General features: G+C 46.1%; 1 protein-coding gene and 1 long non-coding RNA gene across 52 annotated transcripts in view; one reads left to right on the top strand and one right to left on the bottom strand.

Moving 5' to 3' along the window:
* Positions 1–4788: 4788 nt before the first annotated feature.
* The window catches only part of hectd3 (HECT domain containing 3), a 28060-nt gene continuing 13266 nt past the window's right edge, over positions 4789–19582 (bottom strand). For both annotated transcript variants that reach the window (XM_052509562.1, XM_052509563.1), the window contains exons 9-19: positions 17688–17769; positions 16801–16983; positions 16654–16706; positions 16172–16340; positions 14822–15025; positions 14349–14555; positions 14130–14259; positions 10396–10470; positions 10222–10303; positions 5612–5683; positions 4789–5449 (exon numbers count right to left, since the gene is read on the bottom strand). In XM_052509562.1, the coding sequence (XP_052365522.1) occupies positions 5365–5449; positions 5612–5683; positions 10222–10303; positions 10396–10470; positions 14130–14259; positions 14349–14555; positions 14822–15025; positions 16172–16340; positions 16654–16706; positions 16801–16983; positions 17688–17769 (1342 nt within the window). In that variant the 3' untranslated portion in view covers positions 4789–5364. The remainder of the gene's footprint in view (positions 5450–5611; positions 5684–10221; positions 10304–10395; positions 10471–14129; positions 14260–14348; positions 14556–14821; positions 15026–16171; positions 16341–16653; positions 16707–16800; positions 16984–17687; positions 17770–19582) is intronic.
* Positions 5573–9935, top strand: LOC127924886 (uncharacterized). Of its 50 annotated transcripts, XR_008119159.1 has the most exons (11): positions 5594–5689; positions 5790–5989; positions 6040–6139; positions 6190–6239; positions 6290–6389; positions 6440–6589; positions 6890–6989; positions 7340–7489; positions 7740–7989; positions 8040–8089; positions 8688–9935. It is a non-coding gene; the product is annotated as an uncharacterized LOC127924886 (long non-coding RNA). The 50 variants fall into 50 exon arrangements; XR_008119156.1 differs by lacking the exons at positions 5790–5989; positions 6190–6239 and adding an exon at positions 5740–5789 and having other exon boundaries at positions 5573–5689; XR_008119142.1 differs by lacking the exon at positions 6190–6239 and having other exon boundaries at positions 5840–5989.

Below are 19582 nucleotides of genomic sequence, written 5' to 3'. Positions count from 1 at the left end.
CACTCCAATATATTGGTATCACTCCGCGGCGGAGGGATACAGCCGACGTGAGGATTTACAGATTTACTCCAGTGTGCACCTGTGTCACTGCTGGGGTCCGCCCCTATACATAGACCCAATGGCCGCGACACACGTTCGCTACATCATTTCCCTCTAGCACCGTAGAGGAGAAGCAGCAGAGGCAGGAAAAGGGTGTGCCAGGGGTCCTGCCGGGGCCCGCCTTTCGTCTGGCGGTGACGGTTGACAGGTTGTCGTTCCTCAGCACGAGGCGAAGGGGCAGGAGGGGACCCCACTGTCGTTCCTCAGCACGAGGCGAAGGGGCAGGAGGGGGACCCCACCGTCGTTCCTCAGCACGAGGCGAAGGGGCAGGAGGGGGACCCCACCGTCGTTCCTCAGCACGAGGCGAAGGGGCAGGAGGGGACCCCACCGTCGTTCCTCAGCACGAGGCGAAGGGGCAGGAGGGGGACCCCACCGTCGTTCCTCAGCACGAGGCGAAGGGGCAGGAGGGGACCCCACTGTCGTTCCTCAGCACGAGGCGAAGGGGCAGGAGGGGGACCCCACCGTCGTCCGTCTGCCTTGGACCCAGGGCCTGAGGTGGAGGCATGAACCATCTCAGAGTCTCCCTACGAACCTCATCAGTCCGCTCCAGAATGTCATTAACCCCTGTGCCAAAAGGTCAGCACTGGGGTGATGGGGAGAGTGGAACATATGCCATGGAGAGCAGTTGGCAGAAGGGATTGTGGGCCAGCCAGAGATGGCGCCGGTAGGTAACCACCTGCATCATGGCCCGCTCCCCTCTGCCCAGGCACGAGGTATGAAGAGCCCCAGGGGGGATGCCACCATCACACCTGTCACAAAGGGAAGCAATAATAAACCCAGCCAAGCCAGGGAGGCCACGGAGCAGAGGTACAACGCCCTGGGAGAGTTTTGTCATGACCCACTTGGAGGGATAGGAGCCCAGTGAGGGATACATTACCCAGTACCTCTGCAAAAATGGGGAAGTCCTTGTGGGAAAAACAGGCAGACAAAACAGCAACCAGGTAATGGATCTAATACGCGAGTTTAAAATTATAATTTGTTGACGCCAACTGTAATATTACCTCGCTGGTTTAATATCCAAGCAGTAGAAACAGCACCATATGATGGAGTAACTCTGTTAAGGAACTCCAAACGTAATGTCTCAATGTAGTGGAAGTCCACCACGACACTCTTACAATATGTATGTGGGGGGGGAAAAAACTTTAGGGCAATTAGCAGATAACCCAACAGCATGTTAGGCAATTCACAACACAAGCCAGGAGGCACACGGAGTCGTAGTGTAACGTTAACGAAACACAAGCACGACAAACCACGGACGGAAGATACAGATCAACCGCTCGCAGCTGAGTGCAGCCTCTCAAGAGGAGGGGCTTGACCATGTGGCCAGCTGAGTATACGTCCACGCAAGATATTACACTTACCAAGCGAACTTCATAACGTTTGAACCTCAAACCATACGGACGTCCGCTGAGAACATTAAAGAGAACATGTTTCGCGGCCATGGGGTCTATTTATAGGGGCGGACCCCAGCCGTGACACAGGTGTACATGGGAATAAATCTGTACATCCTTACGTCAGATGTATCCCTCCGCCGCGGAGTGATACCAATATATTGGAGCGATCCAACATAGTGAAACGTAACCCTGGATTGTAAACTGTCATGGTCAAAACATATTGATACAACAGTAGCTAAAATACGAAGAAGTCTGTCCATAATAAAGCGCCGCTCTGCCCTAACAATATCAACAAGACGACAAAAAAAATATTTAAAAAACACCTTACAGCGAGGACTGTGAAGCAAAACATACATAGGCATAGACACATACATACACACACGATAACACACGAACTATACAAACACATATTTAGTACTGTAGATGTGGTAGTGGTGGAGTAGGGGCCTGAGGGCATAATGTTTTTAAAATTGTATAACAACTGCCTTAATTTTGCTGGACCCCAGGAAGAGTAGCTGCTGCCTTGGCAGGAACTAATGGGGATCCACAATAAACCCCAGGAAGAGTAGCTGCTGCCTTGGCAGGATCTAATGGGGATCCATAATAAACCCCAGGAAGAGTAGCGGCTGCCTTGGCAGGAACTAATGGGGATCCATAATAAACCCCAGGAAGAGTAGCTGCTGCCTTGGCAGGAACTAATGGGGATCCATAATAAACCCCAGGAAGAGTAGCTGCTGCCTTGGCAGGAACTAATGGGGATCCATAATAAACCCCAGGAAGAGCAGCTGCTGCCTTGGCAGGAACTAATGGGGATCCATAATAAACACCAGGAAGAGTAGCTGCTGCCTTGGCAGGAACTAATGGGGATCCATAATAAATACAAATTATGTAGTCACCTGGAATGCATTTCAATTAACAGGTGTGCCTTGTTAAAAGTTCATGTGTAATTTCTTTCCTTCTTAATGCGTTTGAGCCAATCAGTTGTGTTGTGGCAAGGTAGGGGTGGTATACAGAAGATAGTCCATATGTCAAGAACAGCTCAAATAAGCAAAGAAAAATGACAGTCCATCATTACTTTAAGACATGAAGGTCAGTCAATACAACAGTCCATCATTACTTTAAGGTCAGTCAATACAACAGTCCATCATTACTTTAAGGTCAGTCAATATGGAACATTTCAAGAACCTTTAAAGTTTCTTCAAGTGCAGTCGTGAAAACCATCAAGCGTTATGATGAAACTGGCTCTCATGAGGACCGCCACAGAAAAGGAAGACCCAGAGTTACCTCTGCTGCAGAGGATACGTTCATTAGAGTTAACTGGCTCTCATGAGGACCGCCACAGGACAGGAAGACCCAGAGTTACCTCTGCTGCAGAGGATACGTTCATTAGAGTTAACTGGCTCTCATGAGGACCGCCACAGGACAGTAAGACCCAGAGTTACCTCTGCTGCAGAGGATACGTTCATTAGAGTTAACTGGCTCTCATGAGGACCGCCACAGGACAGTAAGTCCCAGAGTTACCTCTGCTGCAGAGGATACGTTCATTAGAGTTAACTGGCTCTCATGAGGACCGCCACAGGACAGTAAGACCCAGAGTTCCCTCTGCTGCAGAGGATACGTTCATTAGAGTTAACTGGCTCTCATGAGGACCCCACAGGACAGGAAGACCCAGAGTTACCTCTGCTGCAGAGGATACGTTCATTAGAGTTAACTGGCTCTCATGAGGACCGCCACAGGACAGTAAGACCCAGAGTTCCCTCTGCTGCAGAGGATACGTTCATTAGGTTAACTGGCTCTCATGAGGACCGCCACAGGACAGGAAGACCCAGAGTTACCTCTGCTGCAGAGGATACGTTCATTAGAGTTAACTGGCTCTCATGAGGACCGCCACAGGACAGGAAGACCCAGAGTTACCTCTGCTGCAGAGGATACGTTCATTAGAGTTAACTGGCTCTCATGAGGACCGCCACAGGACAGGAAGATGAGTTACCTCTGCTACAGAGGATACGTTCATTAGAGTTAACTGGCTCTCATGGGGACCGCCACAGGAAAGGAAGACCCAGAGTTACCCTGCTGCAGAGGATACGTTCATTAGAGTTAACTGGCTCTCATGAGGACCGCCACAGGACAGGAAGACCCAGAGTTACCTCTGCTGCAGAGGATACGTTCATTAGAGTTAACTGGCTCTCATGAGGACCGCCACAGGACAGTAAGACCCAGAGTTCCCTCTGCTGCAGAGGATACGTTCATTAGAGTTAACTGGCTCTCATGAGGACCGCCACAGGACAGGAAGACCCAGAGTTACCTCTGCTGCAGAGGATACGTTCATTAGAGTTAACTGGCTCTCATGAGGACCGCCACAGGACAGGAAGACCCAGAGTTACCTCTGCTGCAGAGGATACGTTCATTAGAGTTAACTGGCTCTCATGAGGACCGCCACAGGACAGGAAGATGAGTTACCTCTGCTACAGAGGATACGTTCATTAGAGTTAACTGGCTCTCATGGGGACCGCCACAGGAAAGGAAGACCCAGAGTTACCTCAACTGGCTCTAATGAGGACCGCCACAGGAAAGGAAGACCCAGAGTTACCTCTGCTGCAGAGGATACGTTCATTAGAGTTAACTGGCTCTCATGAGGACCGCCACAGGAAAGGAAGACCCAGAGTTACCTCTGCTGCAGAGGATAAGTTCATTAGAGTTAACTGGCTCTCATGAGGACCGCCACAGAAAAGGAAGACCCAGAGTTACCTCTGCTGCAGAGGATACGTTCATTAGAGTTAACTGGCTCTCATGAGGACCGCCACAGGACAGGAAGACCCAGAGTTACCTCTGCTGCAGAGGATACGTTCATTAGAGTTAACTGGCTCTCATGAGGACCGCCACAGAAAAGGAAGACCCAGAGTTACCTCTGCTGCAGAGGATACGTTCATTAGAGTTAACTGGCTCTCATGAGGACCGCCACAGAAAAGGAAGACCCAGAGTTACCTCTGCTGCAGAGGATACGTTCATTAGAGTTAACTGGCTCTCATGAGGACCGCCACAGAAAAGGAAGACCCAGAGTTACCTCTGCTGCAGAGGATACGTTCATTAGAGTTAACTGGCTCTCATGAGGACCGCCACAGAAAAGGAAGACCCAGAGTTACCTCTGCTGCAGAGGACAAGTTCATTAGAGTTACCAGCCTCAGAAAATTGCAGCTCAAATAAATGCTTCACAGAGTTCAAGTAACAGACTTTTGACTGTTTCAAACATTGGAATATTCCCCATATTATGAAAAGTAAAACACCAGAAGTCATGTTTCTTCCACATTAGTTTATTATATACAGTACAGCTGTAAATAGTTGGCACCGTTGTAGATATGGTATACTTAAGCAATAAGGCCCGAGGGAGGGGGTGTGGTATATGGCCAATATTCCACAGCTTAGGGCTGTTCTTAGACACGACGTGACACAGCCCTTAACTGAAGTATATTGGCCATAAATCACAACCCCCCACCCCCCGAATTGCCTTATTGCTATTATAAACTGGTTACCAACATAATTAGATCAGTAAAAATCTGTTTTGTCATACCCATGGTATACAGTTGGATATACCACAGCTTTCAGCCAATCAGCATTCAGAGCTCAAACCACCCAGTTTATAAATGATAATAGGCTTGGCAGCAGCTTCAGATAGTGATGCTAATGCTGCGTTCATTACATTAGCCAATCAGCGGTCTCGGTAAGTTCAAAGCACATGAATGCACACAACTTGTTGCTCCCAGTTTACAAGTACTATTTTCGGCATTCCCCCCCCCCCACTTGTAATAAATGCTGCATAAACACAGGTGGGCGTGGCATAAAACTGATATATGGGGCGTGGCAGGGGGCGTGGTCACTCCTCCCAGGGACTCATGTCAGTGTCAATGGCAACACAGTTGTAGGCAGCATAGCGCAGCTTGTCCTCACACACTTTTGCACTGCAGGGGACACAAAGTTAGGGAATTAGCTTTTACTAGAGAATGTGGAAGAGTATAACCATTGCACTTTCATATCTACAATCTCCGTTATATGGAACCAAAGAAACCACTTTCCTTCTAAATATTCTGATAACAGTAGAGAGAATTGCCATTAAAACTCACCTGGGGTAGTTGGGTAGATACAGGGTACTGGAGCAGGTGGAGGACTGTGGCAACGCATCTGTAGTCTCAGAGCTAGAGGTCAGGGAAACCAAAGACGTTATATTGCATCTGTAGTCTCAGAGCTAGAGGTCAGGGAAACCAAAGACGTTATAATGCATCTGTAGTCTCAGAGCTAGAGGTCAGGGAAACCAAAGACGTTATAATGCATCTGTAGTCTCAGAGCTAGAGGTCAGGGAAACCAAAGACGTTATAATGCATCTGTAGTCTCAGAGCTAGAGGTCAGGGAAACCAAAGACGTTATAATGCATCTGTAGTCTCAGAGCTAGAGGTCAGGGAAACCAAAGACGTTATAATGCATCTGTAGTCTCAGAGCTAGAGGTCAGGGAAACCAAAGATGTTATAATGCATCTGTAGTCTCAGAGCTAGAGGTCAGGGAAACCAAAGATGTTATAATGCATCTGTAGTCTCAGAGCTAAAGGTCAGGGAAACCAAAGACGTTATAATGCATCTGTAGTCTCAGAGCTAGAGGTCAGGGAAACCAAAGATGTTATAATGCATCTGTAGTCTCAGAGCTAGAGGTCAGGGAAACCAAAGACGTTATAATGCATCTGTAGTCTCAGAGCTAGAGGTCAGGGAAACCAAAGATGTTATAATGCATCTGTAGTCTCAGAGCTAGAGGTCAGGGAAACCAAAGACGTTATAATGCATCTGTAGTCTCAGAGCTAGAGGTCAGGGAAACCAAAGACGTTATAATGCATCTGTAGTCTCAGAGCTAGAGGTCAGGGAAACCAAAGATGTTATAATGCATCTGTAGTCTCAGAGCTAGAGGTCAGGGAAACCAAAGACGTTATAATGCATCTGTAGTCTCAGAGCTAGAGGTCAGGGAAACCAAAGATGTTATAATGCATCTGTAGTCTCAGAGCTAAAGGTCAGGGAAACCAAAGACGTTATAATGCATCTGTAGTCTCAGAGCTAGAGGTCAGGGAAACCAAAGATGTTATAATGCATCTGTAGTCTCAGAGCTAGAGGTCAGGGAAACCAAAGATGTTATAATGCATCTGTAGTCTCAGAGCTAAAGGTCAGGGAAACCAAAGACGTTATAATGCATCTGTAGTCTCAGAGCTAAAGGTCAGGGAAACCAAAGATGTTATAATGCATCTGTAGTCTCAGAGCTAGAGGTCAGGGAAACCAAAGACGTTATAATGCATCTGTAGTCTCAGAGCTAGAGGTCAGAGAAACCAAAGATGTTATAATGCATCTGTAGTCTCAGAGCTAGAGGTCAGGGAAACCAAAGACGTTATAATGCATCTGTAGTCTCAGAGCTAGAGGTCAGGGAAACCAAAGACGTTATAATGCATCTGTAGTCTCAGAGCTAGAGGTCAGAGAAACCAAAGATGTTATAATGCATCTGTAGTCTCAGAGCTAAAGGTCAGGGAAACCAAAGACGTTATAATGCATCTGTAGTCTCAGAGCTAGAGGTCAGAGAAACCAAAGATGTTATAATGCATCTGTAGTCTCAGAGCTAGAGGTCAGGGAAACCAAAGATGTTATAATGCATCTGTAGTCTCAGAGCTAGAGGTCAGGGAAACCAAAGATGTTATAATGCATCTGTAGTCTCAGAGCTAGAGGTCAGGGAAACCAAAGATGTTATAATGCATCTGTAGTCTCAGAGCTAGAGGTCAGGGAAACCAAAGATGTTATAATGCATCTGTAGTCTCAGAGCTAGAGGTCAGGGAAACCAAAGACGTTATAATGCATCTGTAGTCTCAGAGCTAAAGGTCAGGGAAACCAAAGACGTTATAATGCATCTGTAGTCTCAGAGCTAGAGGTCAGGGAAACCAAAGACGTTATAATGCATCTGTAGTCTCAGAGCTAGAGGTCAGGGAAACCAAAGATGTTATAATGCATCTGTAGTCTCAGAGCTAGAGGTCAGAGAAACCAAAGATGTTATAATGCATCTGTAGTCTCAGAGCTAAAGGTCAGGGAAACCAAAGATGTTATAATGCATCTGTAGTCTCAGAGCTAGAGGTCAGAGAAACCAAAGATGTTATAATGCATCTGTAGTCTCAGAGCCAAAGGTCAGGGAAACCAAAGATGTTATAATGCATCTGTAGTCTCAGAGCTAGAGGTCAGGGAAACCAAAGACGTTATAATGCATCTGTAGTCTCAGAGCTAGAGGTCAGGGAAACCAAAGACGTTATAATGCATCTGTAGTCTCAGAGCTAGAGGTCAGGGAAACCAAAGATGTTATAATGCATCTGTAGTCTCAGAGCTAAAGGTCAGGGAAACCAAAGACGTTATAATGCATCTGTAGTCTCAGAGCTAGAGGTCAGGGAAACCAAAGACGTTATAATGCATCTGTAGTCTCAGAGCTAGAGGTCAGGGAAACCAAAGATGTTATAATGCATCTGTAGTCTCAGAGCTAGAGGTCAGGGAAACCAAAGACGTTATAATGCATCTGTAGTCTCAGAGCTAAAGGTCAGGGAAACCAAAGATGTTATAATGCATCTGTAGTCTTAGAGCTAGAGGTCAGGGAAACCAAAGATGTTATAATGCATCTGTAGTCTCAGAGCTAGAGGTCAGGGAAACCAAAGATGTTATAATGCATCTGTAGTCTCAGAGCTAAAGGTCAGGGAAACCAAAGATGTTATAATGCATCTGTAGTCTTAGAGCTAGAGGTCAGGGAAACCAAAGACGTTATAATGCATCTGTAGTCTCAGAGCTAACAGTCAGGGAAACCAAAGATGTTATAATGCATCTGTAGTCTCAGAGCTAGAGGTCAGGGAAAGACGTTATAATTCAAAAGGCATCTGTAGTCTCAGAGCTAGAGGGTCAGGGAAACCAAAGACGTTATAATGCATCTGTAGTCTCAGAGCTAACAGTCAGGGAAACCAAAGATGTTATAATGCATCTGTAGTCTCAGAGCTAGAGGTCAGGGAAAGACGTTATAATTCATCTGTAGTCTCAGAGCTAGAGGTCAGGGAAACCAAAGACGTTATAATGCATCTGTAGTCTCAGAGCTAAAGGTCAGGGAAACCAAAGATGTTATAATGCATCTGTAGTCTCAGAGCTAGAGGTCAGGGAAACCAAAGACGTTATAATGCATCTGTAGTCTCAGAGCTAGAGGTCAGGGAAACCAAAGACGTTATAATGCATCTGTAGTCTCAGAGCTAGAGGTCAGGGAAACCAAAGACGTTATAATGCATCTGTAGTCTCAGAGCTAGAGGTCAGGGAAAGACGTTATAAAAAGTGAAATAACATCAGCATCTTATAAGGTATTTGCTTTGGGATTGCATCCCACTAACGTAGGCTAAAAAGCATCCCACTAACGTACGCTAAAAGGCATCCCACTAACGTAGGCCAAAAGGCATCCCACTAACGTACGCCAAAAGGCGCCCTACCAACGTACAGTAAAAGGAGCCCTACCAACATACGGTAAAAGGAGTCCTACCAACATACGGTAAAAGGAGCCCTACCAACATACGGTAAAAGGAGCCCTACCAACATACGGTAAAAGGAGCCCTACCAACATACGGTAAAAGGAGTCCTACCAACATACGGTAAAAGGCTCCCTACCAACATACGGTAAAAGGAGCCCTACCAACATACGGTAAAAGGCTCCCTACCAACATACGGTAAAAGGCTCCCTACCAACATACGGTAAAAGGAGTCCTACCAACATACGGTAAAAGGCGCCCTACCAACATACGGTAAAAGGAGCCCTACCAACATACGGTAAAAGGAGTCCTACCAACATACGGTAAAAGGAGTCCTACCAACATACGGTAAAAGGCGCCCTACCAACATACGGTAAAAGGAGTCCTACCAACATACGGTAAAAGGAGTCCTACCAACATACGGTAAAAGGAGTCCTACCAACATACGGTAAAAGGAGTCCTACCAACATACGGTAAAAGGAGTCCTACCAACATACGGTAAAAGGCTCCCTACCAACATACGGTAAAAGGCTCCCTACCAACATACGGTAAAAGGCTCCCTACCAACATACGGTAAAAGGAGTCCTACCAACATACGGTAAAAGGCGCCCTACCAACATACGGTAAAAGGAGTCCTACCAACATACGGTAAAAGGAGTCCTACCAACATACGGTAAAAGGAGCCCTACCAACATACGGTAAAAGGAGTCCTACCAACATACGGTAAAAGGAGTCCTACCAACATACGGTAAAAGGCTCCCTACCAACATACGGTAAAAGGCTCCCTACCAACATACGGTAAAAGGCTCCCTACCAACATACGGTAAAAGGCTCCCTACCAACATACGGTAAAAGGCTCCCTACCAACATACGGTAAAAGGCGCCCTACCAACATACGGTAAAAGGCTCCCATACCAACATACGGTAAAAGGCTCCCTACCAACATACGGTAAAAGGCTCCCTACCAACATACGGTAAAAGGCTCCCTACCAACATACGGTAAAAGGCTCCCTACCAACATACGGTAAAAGGCTCCCTACCAACATACGGTAAAAGGCTCCCTACCAACATACGGTAAAAGGAGTCCTACCAACATACGGTAAAAGGAGTCCTACCAACATACGGTAAAAGGAGCCCTACCAACATACGGTAAAAGGCGCCCTACCAACATACCCTTGTTTGTCAGGGAAGATGTAGATGGGAGCAGGAAGACGGCTCCTCCCCGTCACAAACCTCAGGAACCGGCTGCGGTCCTCTGGAAGAGGGGGGAACAGTCAGAGAGTTAGTGAGTGAAGAGAGGACAGAAGATAGAGCCACAGAGACAAAAAGAAGACGGTTTTAACTGACCGTTAGTGAAGTTCATGAGAGCTTCCCACAGGTACTGTACCCTGACATCAGTCTGCTCCAAGTCCTCATATCGAGCTGTAGGAGAGAGAGAGACAACACTAGGGTTTATCATCAACCTGATGTGGAGAGAGAGAGAGACAACACTAGGGTTTATAATCAACCTGATGTGGAGAGACACAACACTAGGGTTTATTATCAACCTGATGTGGAGAGAGAGAGAGACAACACTAGGGTTTATAATCAACCTGATGTGGAGAGACACAACACTAGGGTTTATTATCAACCTGATGTGGAGAGAGACAACACTAGGGTTTATAATCAACCTGATGTGGAGAGAGAGAGAGACAACACTAGGGTTTATAATCAACCTGATGTGGAGAGAGAGAGACAACACTAGGGTTTATAATCAACCTGATGTGGAGAGAGACAACACTAGGGTTTATAATCGACCTGATGTAGAGAGAGAGACAACACTAGGGTTTATAATCAACCTGATGTGGAGAGAGAGAGAGAGAGACAACACTAGGGTTTATTATCAACCTGATGTAGAGAGAGAGAGACAACACTAGGGTTTATAATCAACCTGATGTGGAGAGAGAGAGAGAGAGACAACACTAGGGTTTATTATCGACCTGATGTGGAGAGAGAGACAACACTAGGGTTTATAATCGACCTGATGTGGAGAGAGACAACACTAGGGTTTATTATCAACCTGATGTTGAGAGAGAGACAACACTAGGGTTTATTATCAACCTGATGTGGAGAGAGACAACACTAGGGTTTATTATCAACCTGATGTGGAGAGAGAGACAACACTAGGGTTTATAATCAACCTGATGTGGAGAGAGAGAGAGACAACACTAGGGTTTATTATCAACCTGATGTGGAGAGAGAGAGACAACACTAGGGTTTATTATCAACCTGATGTGGAGAGAGACAACACTAGGGTTTATAATCAACCTGATGTGGAGAGAGACAACACTAGGGTTTATAATCAACCTGATGTGGAGAGAGAGAGAGAGAGACAACACTAGGGTTTATTATCAACCTGATGTGGAGAGAGACAACACTAGGGTTTATTATCAACCTGATGTGGAGAGAGAGACAACACTAGGGTTTATTATCAACCTGATGTGGAGAGAGAGACAACACTAGGGTTTATTATCAACCTGATGTGGAGAGAGAGACAACACTAGGGTTTATAATCAACCTGATGTGGAGAGAGAGAGAGAGACAACACTAGGGTTTATAATCAACCTGATGTGGAGAGAGACAACACTAGGGTTTATAATCAACCTGATGTGGAGAGAGAGACAACACTAGGGTTTATTATCAACCTGATGTAGAGAGAGAGACAACACTAGGGTTTATAATCAACCTGATGTGGAGAGAGACAACACTAGGGTTTATAATCAACCTGATGTGGAGAGAGACAACACTAGGGTTTATAATCAACCTGATGTAGAGAGAGAGACAACACTAGGGTTTATTATCAACCTGATGTGGAGAGAGACAACACTAGGGTTTATAATCAACCTGATGTGGAGAGAGAGACAACACTAGGGTTTATTATCAACCTGATGTGGAGAGAGACAACACTAGGGTTTATAATCAACCTGATGTGGAGAGAGACAACACTAGGGTTTATAATCGACCTGATGTGGAGAGAGAGACAACACTAGGGTTTATAATCAACCTGATGTGGAGAGAGAGACAACACTAGGGTTTATAATCGACCTGATGTGGAGAGAGAGACAACACTAGGGTTTATAATCAACCTGATGTGGAGAGAGACAACACTAGGGTTTATTATCAACCTGATGTGGAGAGAGACAACACTAGGGTTTATAGTCGACCTGATGTGGAGAGAGACAACACTAGGGTTTATTATCAACCTGATGTGGAGAGAGAGACAACACTAGGGTTTATAATCAACCTGATGTGGAGAGAGAGACAACACTAGGGTTTATAATCGACCTGATGTGGAGAGAGAGACAACACTAGGGTTTATAATCAACCTGATGTGGAGAGAGACAACACTAGGGTTTATAATCGACCTGATGTGGAGAGAGAGACAACACTAGGGTTTATAATCAACCTGATGTGGAGAGAGACAACACTAGGGTTTATAATCGACCTGATGTGGAGAGAGAGACAACACTAGGGTTTATTATCAACCTGATGTGGAGAGAGACAACACTAGGGTTTATAATCAACCTGATGTGGAGAGAGACAACACTAGGGTTTATAATCGACCTGATGTGGAGAGAGAGACAACAGTAGGGTTTATAATCAACCTGATGTGGAGAGAGACAACACTAGGGTTTATAATCAACCTGATGTGGAGAGAGACAACACTAGGGTTTATAATGGACCTGATGTGGAGAGAGACAACACTAGGGTTTATTATCGACCTGATGTGGAGAGAGAGACAACACTAGGGTTTATAATCAACCTGATGTGGAGAGAGACAACACTAGGGTTTATAATCAACCTGATGTGGAGAGAGACAACACTAGGGTTTATTATCGACCTGATGTGGAGAGAGACAATACTAGGGTTTATAATCAACCTGATGTAGAGAGAGAGACAACACTAGGGTTTATAATCAACCTGATGTGGAGAGAGACAACACTAGGGTTTATAATCAACCTGATGTGGAGAGAGACAACACTAGGGTTTATAATCAACCTGATGTGGAGAGAGACAACACTAGGGTTTATTATCGACCTGATGTGGAGAGAGACAATACTAGGGTTTATAATCAACCTGATGTAGAGAGAGAGACAACACTAGGGTTTATAATCAACCTGATGTGGAGAGAGACAACACTAGGGTTTATAATGGACCTGATGTGGAGAGAGAGACAACACTAGGGTTTATAATGGACCTGATGTGGAGAGAGAGACAACACTAGGGTTTATAATCAACCTGATGTGGAGAGAGACAACACTAGGGTTTATAATCAACCTGATGTGGAGAGAGAGACAACACTAGGGTTTATAATCAACCTGATGTGGAGAGAGACAACACTAGGGTTTATAATCAACCTGATGTGGAGAGAGACAACACTAGGGTTTATAATCAACCTGATGTGGAGAGAGACAACACTAGGGTTTATTATCAACCTGATGTGGAGAGAGACAACACTAGGGTTTATAATCAACCTGATGTAGAGAGAGAGACAACACTAGGGTTTATAATCAACCTGATGTGGAGAGAGACAACACTAGGGTTTATAATCAACCTGATGTGGAGAGAGACAACACTAGGGTTTATATTGATGTGTGAGAGAGACAACACTAGGGTTTATATTGATGTGTGAGAGAGAGACAACACTAGGGTTTATATTGATGTGAGAGAGAGAGACAACACTAGGGTTTATATTGATGTGGAGAGAGAGAGACAACACTAGGGTTTATATTGATGTGGAGAGAGAGAGACAACACTAGGGTTTATAATCAACCTGATGTGGAGAGAGAGACAACACTAGGGTTTATAATCAACCTGATGTGGAGAGAGACAACACTAGGGTTTATAATCAACCTGATGTAGAGAGAGAGACAACACTAGGGTTTATAATCAACCTGATGTGGAGAGAGAGAGACAACACTAGGGTTTATAATGATGTGGAGAGAGAGACATAAGATGGGGCCACATGTGATGGTACTGAGTCAGTCTGGGACTACAGCCTGGCGATCTTCAACCACATCAAGGTCCGTCTGATTACTCACTGAGTCGTTTGAGTGCCTCCACGGTGATCTCCGGGTCTCCACAGACCTTCTTCTCCACCTCCTGCCAGGTTAGCAGATCCAGCACGGCCTGAGGCACTACCTTCACCAGCCCCGCCTGCATAGCACAGACCTGGAACAGACACACGCATGGTTACAGCATCTCCCTCCACATGAGACAACCCAGACCGACTTGAAGGCCATCTGAAAACCCCTTCCCACCTGGTGTCTGCTCTCCTCCAGGCGTGCCTTCTGGACCAGGTGAATGAACTCCCTGCGGTCTTGGTACCGTACCACCTGATTGCTGCCGCCTGGTAGCAGCTCTACCAGTCTGCCGTCACTCAGCAGGGTAGTGTACACCAACTCCTCCCCAAATTTAAAGTCAAATGTCTCCTGGTCCATGACCTCCATGGCCTCCAGCAGCTTGACCTGTAGAGAGACAGAACAGAAGCAAACTAACATTTTAAAACAGACGGGAAATCACATTATCCAATGCTTTGCAGAATATTGCAACGAGCGATTGTATCGCCTATAAAAACAGAACAGACACAAGCTTCAATAAGTTTGCCAAGGTTGAAAACGTCAGTGGACTGAATCCTAACTTGAGTTCTGCCATTTTCACAGTGGTCGTCTTTTACTTCGATGTATGATTAACGCTGATGTGACGTTAGATGTGACAACCGCGCAGTGCTCACCAGGACAGAGTCAACAGCAGGGAAGTCTTTGCTCCAGCTGACAGCCTCCCCTGTTAACTGTTTCCACACCAGACCAGGCAGAGCCAGCACCAGGAAGTCTTTTCCTCGGAGAGCGGCTCCCATCAGCTGTCCGATCCACTCAAACTTGTGGAACTCTCTGCAGGACGGGTTGGGAACATAGTGGTCTCTGGCCTCGCCTGTTCCCTGGGAGCAGAAACTAACTGTTAGTTAAAGAGGTAGAGGTTAGGTTAGGTAGAGGTTAGGTAGAGGTCAGGGGTAGTTACCTGGTTAGATGTTAAAGAGGTAGAGGTTAGGTAGAGGTTAGGGTTTAGTTACCTGGTTAGATGTTAAAGAGGTAGAGGTTAGGTTAGGTAGAGGTTAGGGTTTAGTTACCTGGTTAGATGTTAAAGAGGTAGAGGTTAGGTAGAGGTTAGGGTTTAGTTACCTGGTTAGATGTTAAAGAGGTAGAGGTTAGGTTAGGTAGAGGTTAGGGTTTAGTTACCTGGTTAGATGTTAAAGAGGTAGAGGTTAGGGTTTAGTTACCTGGTTAGATGTTAAAGAGGTAGAGGTTAGGGTTTAGTTACCTGGTTAGATGTTAAAGAGGTAGAGGCTAGGTTAGGTAGAGGTTAGGGTTTAGTTACCTGGTTAGATGTTAAAGAGGTAGAGGTTAGGTAGAGGTTAGGGGTAGTTACCTGGTTAGATGTTAAAGAGGTAGAGGTTAGGGTTTAGTTACCTGGTTACATGTTAAAGATGTAGAGGTTAGGGTTTAGTTACCTGGTTACATGTTAAAGAGGTAGAGGTTAGGTTAGGTAGAGGTTAGGTAGAGGTTAGGGGTAGTTACCTGGTTACATGTTAAAGAGGTAGAGGTTAGGTTAGGTAGAGGTCAGGGGTAGTTACCTGGTTAGACGTTAAAGAGGTAGAGGTTAGGTTAGGTAGAGGTTAGGGGTAGTTACCTGGTTAGATGCTAATGAGGTAGAGGTTAGGGTTTAGTTACCTGGTTAGATGTTAAAGAGGTAGAGGTTAGGTAAGGTAGAGGTTAGGGGTAATTACATGTTAAAGAGGTAGAGGTTAGGTAGAGGTTAGGGGTAGTTACCTGGTTAGATGTTAAAGTAGAGGCTAGGTTAGGTAGAGGTCAGGGGTAGTTACCTGGTTAGATGTTAAAGAGGTAGAGGTTAGGTTAGGTAGAGGTTAGGGGTAGTTACCTGGTTAGATGTTAAAGAGGTAGAGGTTAGGTAGAGGTTAGGTAGAGGTCAGGTAGAGGTCAGGGGTAGTTACCTGGTTAGAGGTTAGGTAGAGGTAGAGGTTAGGTAGAGGTTAGGTAGAGGTCAGGTAGAGGTCAGGGGTAGTTACCTGGTTAGATGTCCTGTTGAAGAAGGGTAAAGGCAGGAGGCATTCTGCTGAACTGGGACACAGCTCTTCAGACATGTCTGCCAGACTGTCTCTAAAACCACCTCCTTGGTCGATGATGCCCTCTGCTATGAATTTACACTCCCACCACTGGTCGTAACGCGCCGGCCATCTGATCAACAATAACATAATCACTGCTACTTTCCTCTGTTATGATAACAGTCTGATCAATAACATAATCACTGCTACTTTCCTCTGTTATGATAACAGTCTGATCAATAACATAATCACTGCTACTTTCCTCTGTTATGATAAGTCTGATCAATAACATATTAACTGCTACTTTCCTTTCAAGTCTGTTATGATAAGTTTATTATTAACCCACTCACTTCCCCATCTGTTAGATAACAAATCCAGCTTCCTGAGAATGACCGCGAAGTAAATGTGATGGTCAATAAGGATGCTGGGGAGAGAGATTACTATACCTGTAGTCCAAAATCTTCTCAAACTTATCGGATGGCTTCAGACCCTCGTAGACCTGCATGGGTTAAAGCCAGATGTCTAAAATCATATAGCTACAACACACACACACACATATTCCCCCTCCCACCCCAACACACCCCCTCCACTACCTGTGTGAAGACCGCGTTCTTAGCAGTAGGGTCCAGTGAGGGGTTGTCTCTGTGCTCCATGGCCAGTCTACGGTTGATATAGAGCCGGGGCATAAAGTTAGGCTTGCTGGTCTCGGAGTCCTTCAGACACTGGGTGATCAGGGCCGAGCGACGCTTGGACAGCAGCAGGAACGGCTTGATACTCTAGGGGGCAGCAGAGAACACAACGGTCAATGTTACTGGACGTGATAATGCATTTTTTTTTAAAGGGACACTGCAAGATTTAGGTAGTTGATCTACTTTCTCAGAGTCAGACCAACTCATGGAGACTATTTTATGTCTCTGCGTGCAGTTTGGAGATGATCGATGTTAGCTTAGCACAATTTTCTGGAAGTCTCCAGGTACAGTAGCCAGCTCCTCTCAGAAAGCAGGGGAATAAACGTTCTACTCCAAAAATGTGTGGTTGGCCATTTATAGTCTTCAAATACATCGTCATCGACATGTTATAACATGCGTTAATTTCACTGATAATCAAAAGAAACCAGATTATATCCACTTCCTCATTCTCTCCCGGTCGTCTTAGAGATGGTAACGTTGCATCCGGCTCATAGAGATGCCCGTGCGCTCACAGATGATGTAACGGGACAGGTACAGCATTGTAATCTCTATACAAAATGGCATCCATGAGTTGGCCCAACTCTGGGTAAGTAGGTCAACGAAAATCTGGCACCGTCCGTTTAAAGATGAAAGGAAAAGGGAGGACAGTGAAGTTTTTTTTTTTTTTTTTTTTTTTTTTTTTACACCAACAGATCAGACATCTGTGGTGTGTCCCTCTCAACCAGTGGCCTCCAACCCTGGTCCAGGGGAGCTAGTGCAGGTCTTTGTTCCAGCCCAGCAACTAGACGTACCTTGATGTGGTTGAAGGTGGCCAGGCTGTAGTCCCAGGCTGGAACCAGGTGGGGCAGGAGACTGTCCAGCAGTGAGATGAACCTGAGGACACACAAGCTGAGTCACGACACCGACTGACCAGACTGGGGAAGAGCACCACAGACCAGCATTCATCTTGGTAGTATAGGAGGAGTGTTTCATGATGATCACGACAAGCTCCATGTTCACCGTCAGGCAGTGTCTTACCTCTGTATAACCAGGGCCCTGTGGTAGAGGACATCAGGTAGTGTCTTACCTCTGTATAACCAGGGCCCTGTGGTAGAGGACAACAGGTAGTGTCTTACCTCTGTATAACCAGGGCCCTGTGGTAGAGGACATCAGGTAGTGTCTTACCTCTGTATAACCAGGGCCCTGTGGTAGAGGACATCAGGTAGGGTCTTACCTCTGTATAACCAGGGCCCTCATCAGGTAGTGTCTTACCTCTGTATAACCAGGGCCCTGTGGTAGAGGACATCAGGTAGTGTCTTACCTCTGTATAACCAGGGCCCTGTGGTAGAGGACATCAGGTAGTGTCTTACCTCTGTATAACCAGGGCCCTGTGGTAGAGGACATCAGGTAGTGTCTTACCTCTGTATAACCAGGGCCCTGTGGTAGAGGACATCAGGTAGTGTCTTACCTCTGTATAACCAGGGCCCTGTGGTAGAGGACATCAGGTAGTGTCTTACCTCTGTATAACCAGGGCCCTGTGGTAGAGGACATCAGGTAGTGTCTTACCTCTGTATAACCAGGGCCCTGTGGTAGAGGACAACAGGTAGTGTCTTACCTCTGTATAACCAGGGCCCTGTGGTAGAGGACATCAGGTAGTGTCTTACCTCTGTATAACCAGGGCCCTGTGGTAGAGGACATCAGGTAGTGTCTTACCTCTGTATAACCAGGGCCCTGTGGTAGAGGACATCAGGTAGTGTCTACCTCTGTATAACCAGGGCCCTGTGGTAGAGGACATCAGGTAGTGTCTTACCTCTGTATAACCAGGGCCCTGTGGTAGAGGACATCAGGTAGTGTCATTAGTGTCTTACTCTGTATAACATCAGGGCCCTGTGGGCCCTAGAGGACATCAGGTAGTGTCTTACCTCTGTATAACCAGGGCCCTGTGGTAGAGGACATCAGGTAGTGTCTTACCTCTGTATAACCAGGGCCCTGTGGTAGAGGACATCAGGTAGTGTCTTACCTCTGTATAACCAGGGCCCTGTGGTAGAGGACATCAGGTAGTGTCTTACCTCTGTATAACCAGGGCCCTGTGGTAGAGGACATCAGGTAGTGTCTTACCTCTGTATAACCAGGGCCCTGTGGTAGAGGACATCAGGTAGTGTCTTACCTCTGTATAACCAGGGCCCTGTGGTAGAGGACATCAGGTAGTGTCTTACCTCTGTATAACCAGGGCCCTGTGGTAGAGGACATCAGGTAGTGTCTTACCTCTGTATAACCAGGGCCCTGTGGTAGAGGACATCAGGTAGTGTCTTACCTCTGTATAACCAGGGCCCTGTGGTAGAGGACATCAGGTAGTGTCTTACCTCTGTATAACCAGGGCCCTGTGGTAGAGGACATCAGGTAGTGTCTTACCTCTGTATAACCAGGGCCCTGTGGTAGAGGACATCAGGTAGTGTCTTACCTCTGTATAACCAGGGCCCTGTGGTAGAGGACATCAGGTAGTGTCTTACCTCTGTATAACCAGGGCCCTGTGGTAGAGGACATCAGGTAGTGTCTTACCTCTGTATAACCAGGGCCCTGTGGTAGAGGACATGTGGTAGTGTCTTACCTCTGTATAACCAGGGCCCTGTGGTAGAGGACATCAGGTAGTGTCTTACCTCTGTATAACCAGGGCCCTGTGGTAGAGGACATCAGGTAGTGTCTTACC

The sequence above is a fragment of the Oncorhynchus keta genome, unplaced genomic scaffold (genome assembly GCF_023373465.1).
Source record: "Oncorhynchus keta strain PuntledgeMale-10-30-2019 unplaced genomic scaffold, Oket_V2 Un_contig_4700_pilon_pilon, whole genome shotgun sequence".
Lineage (NCBI taxonomy): Eukaryota > Metazoa > Chordata > Actinopteri > Salmoniformes > Salmonidae > Oncorhynchus > Oncorhynchus keta.
This window is presented reverse-complemented; position numbering and strand designations above follow the sequence as displayed.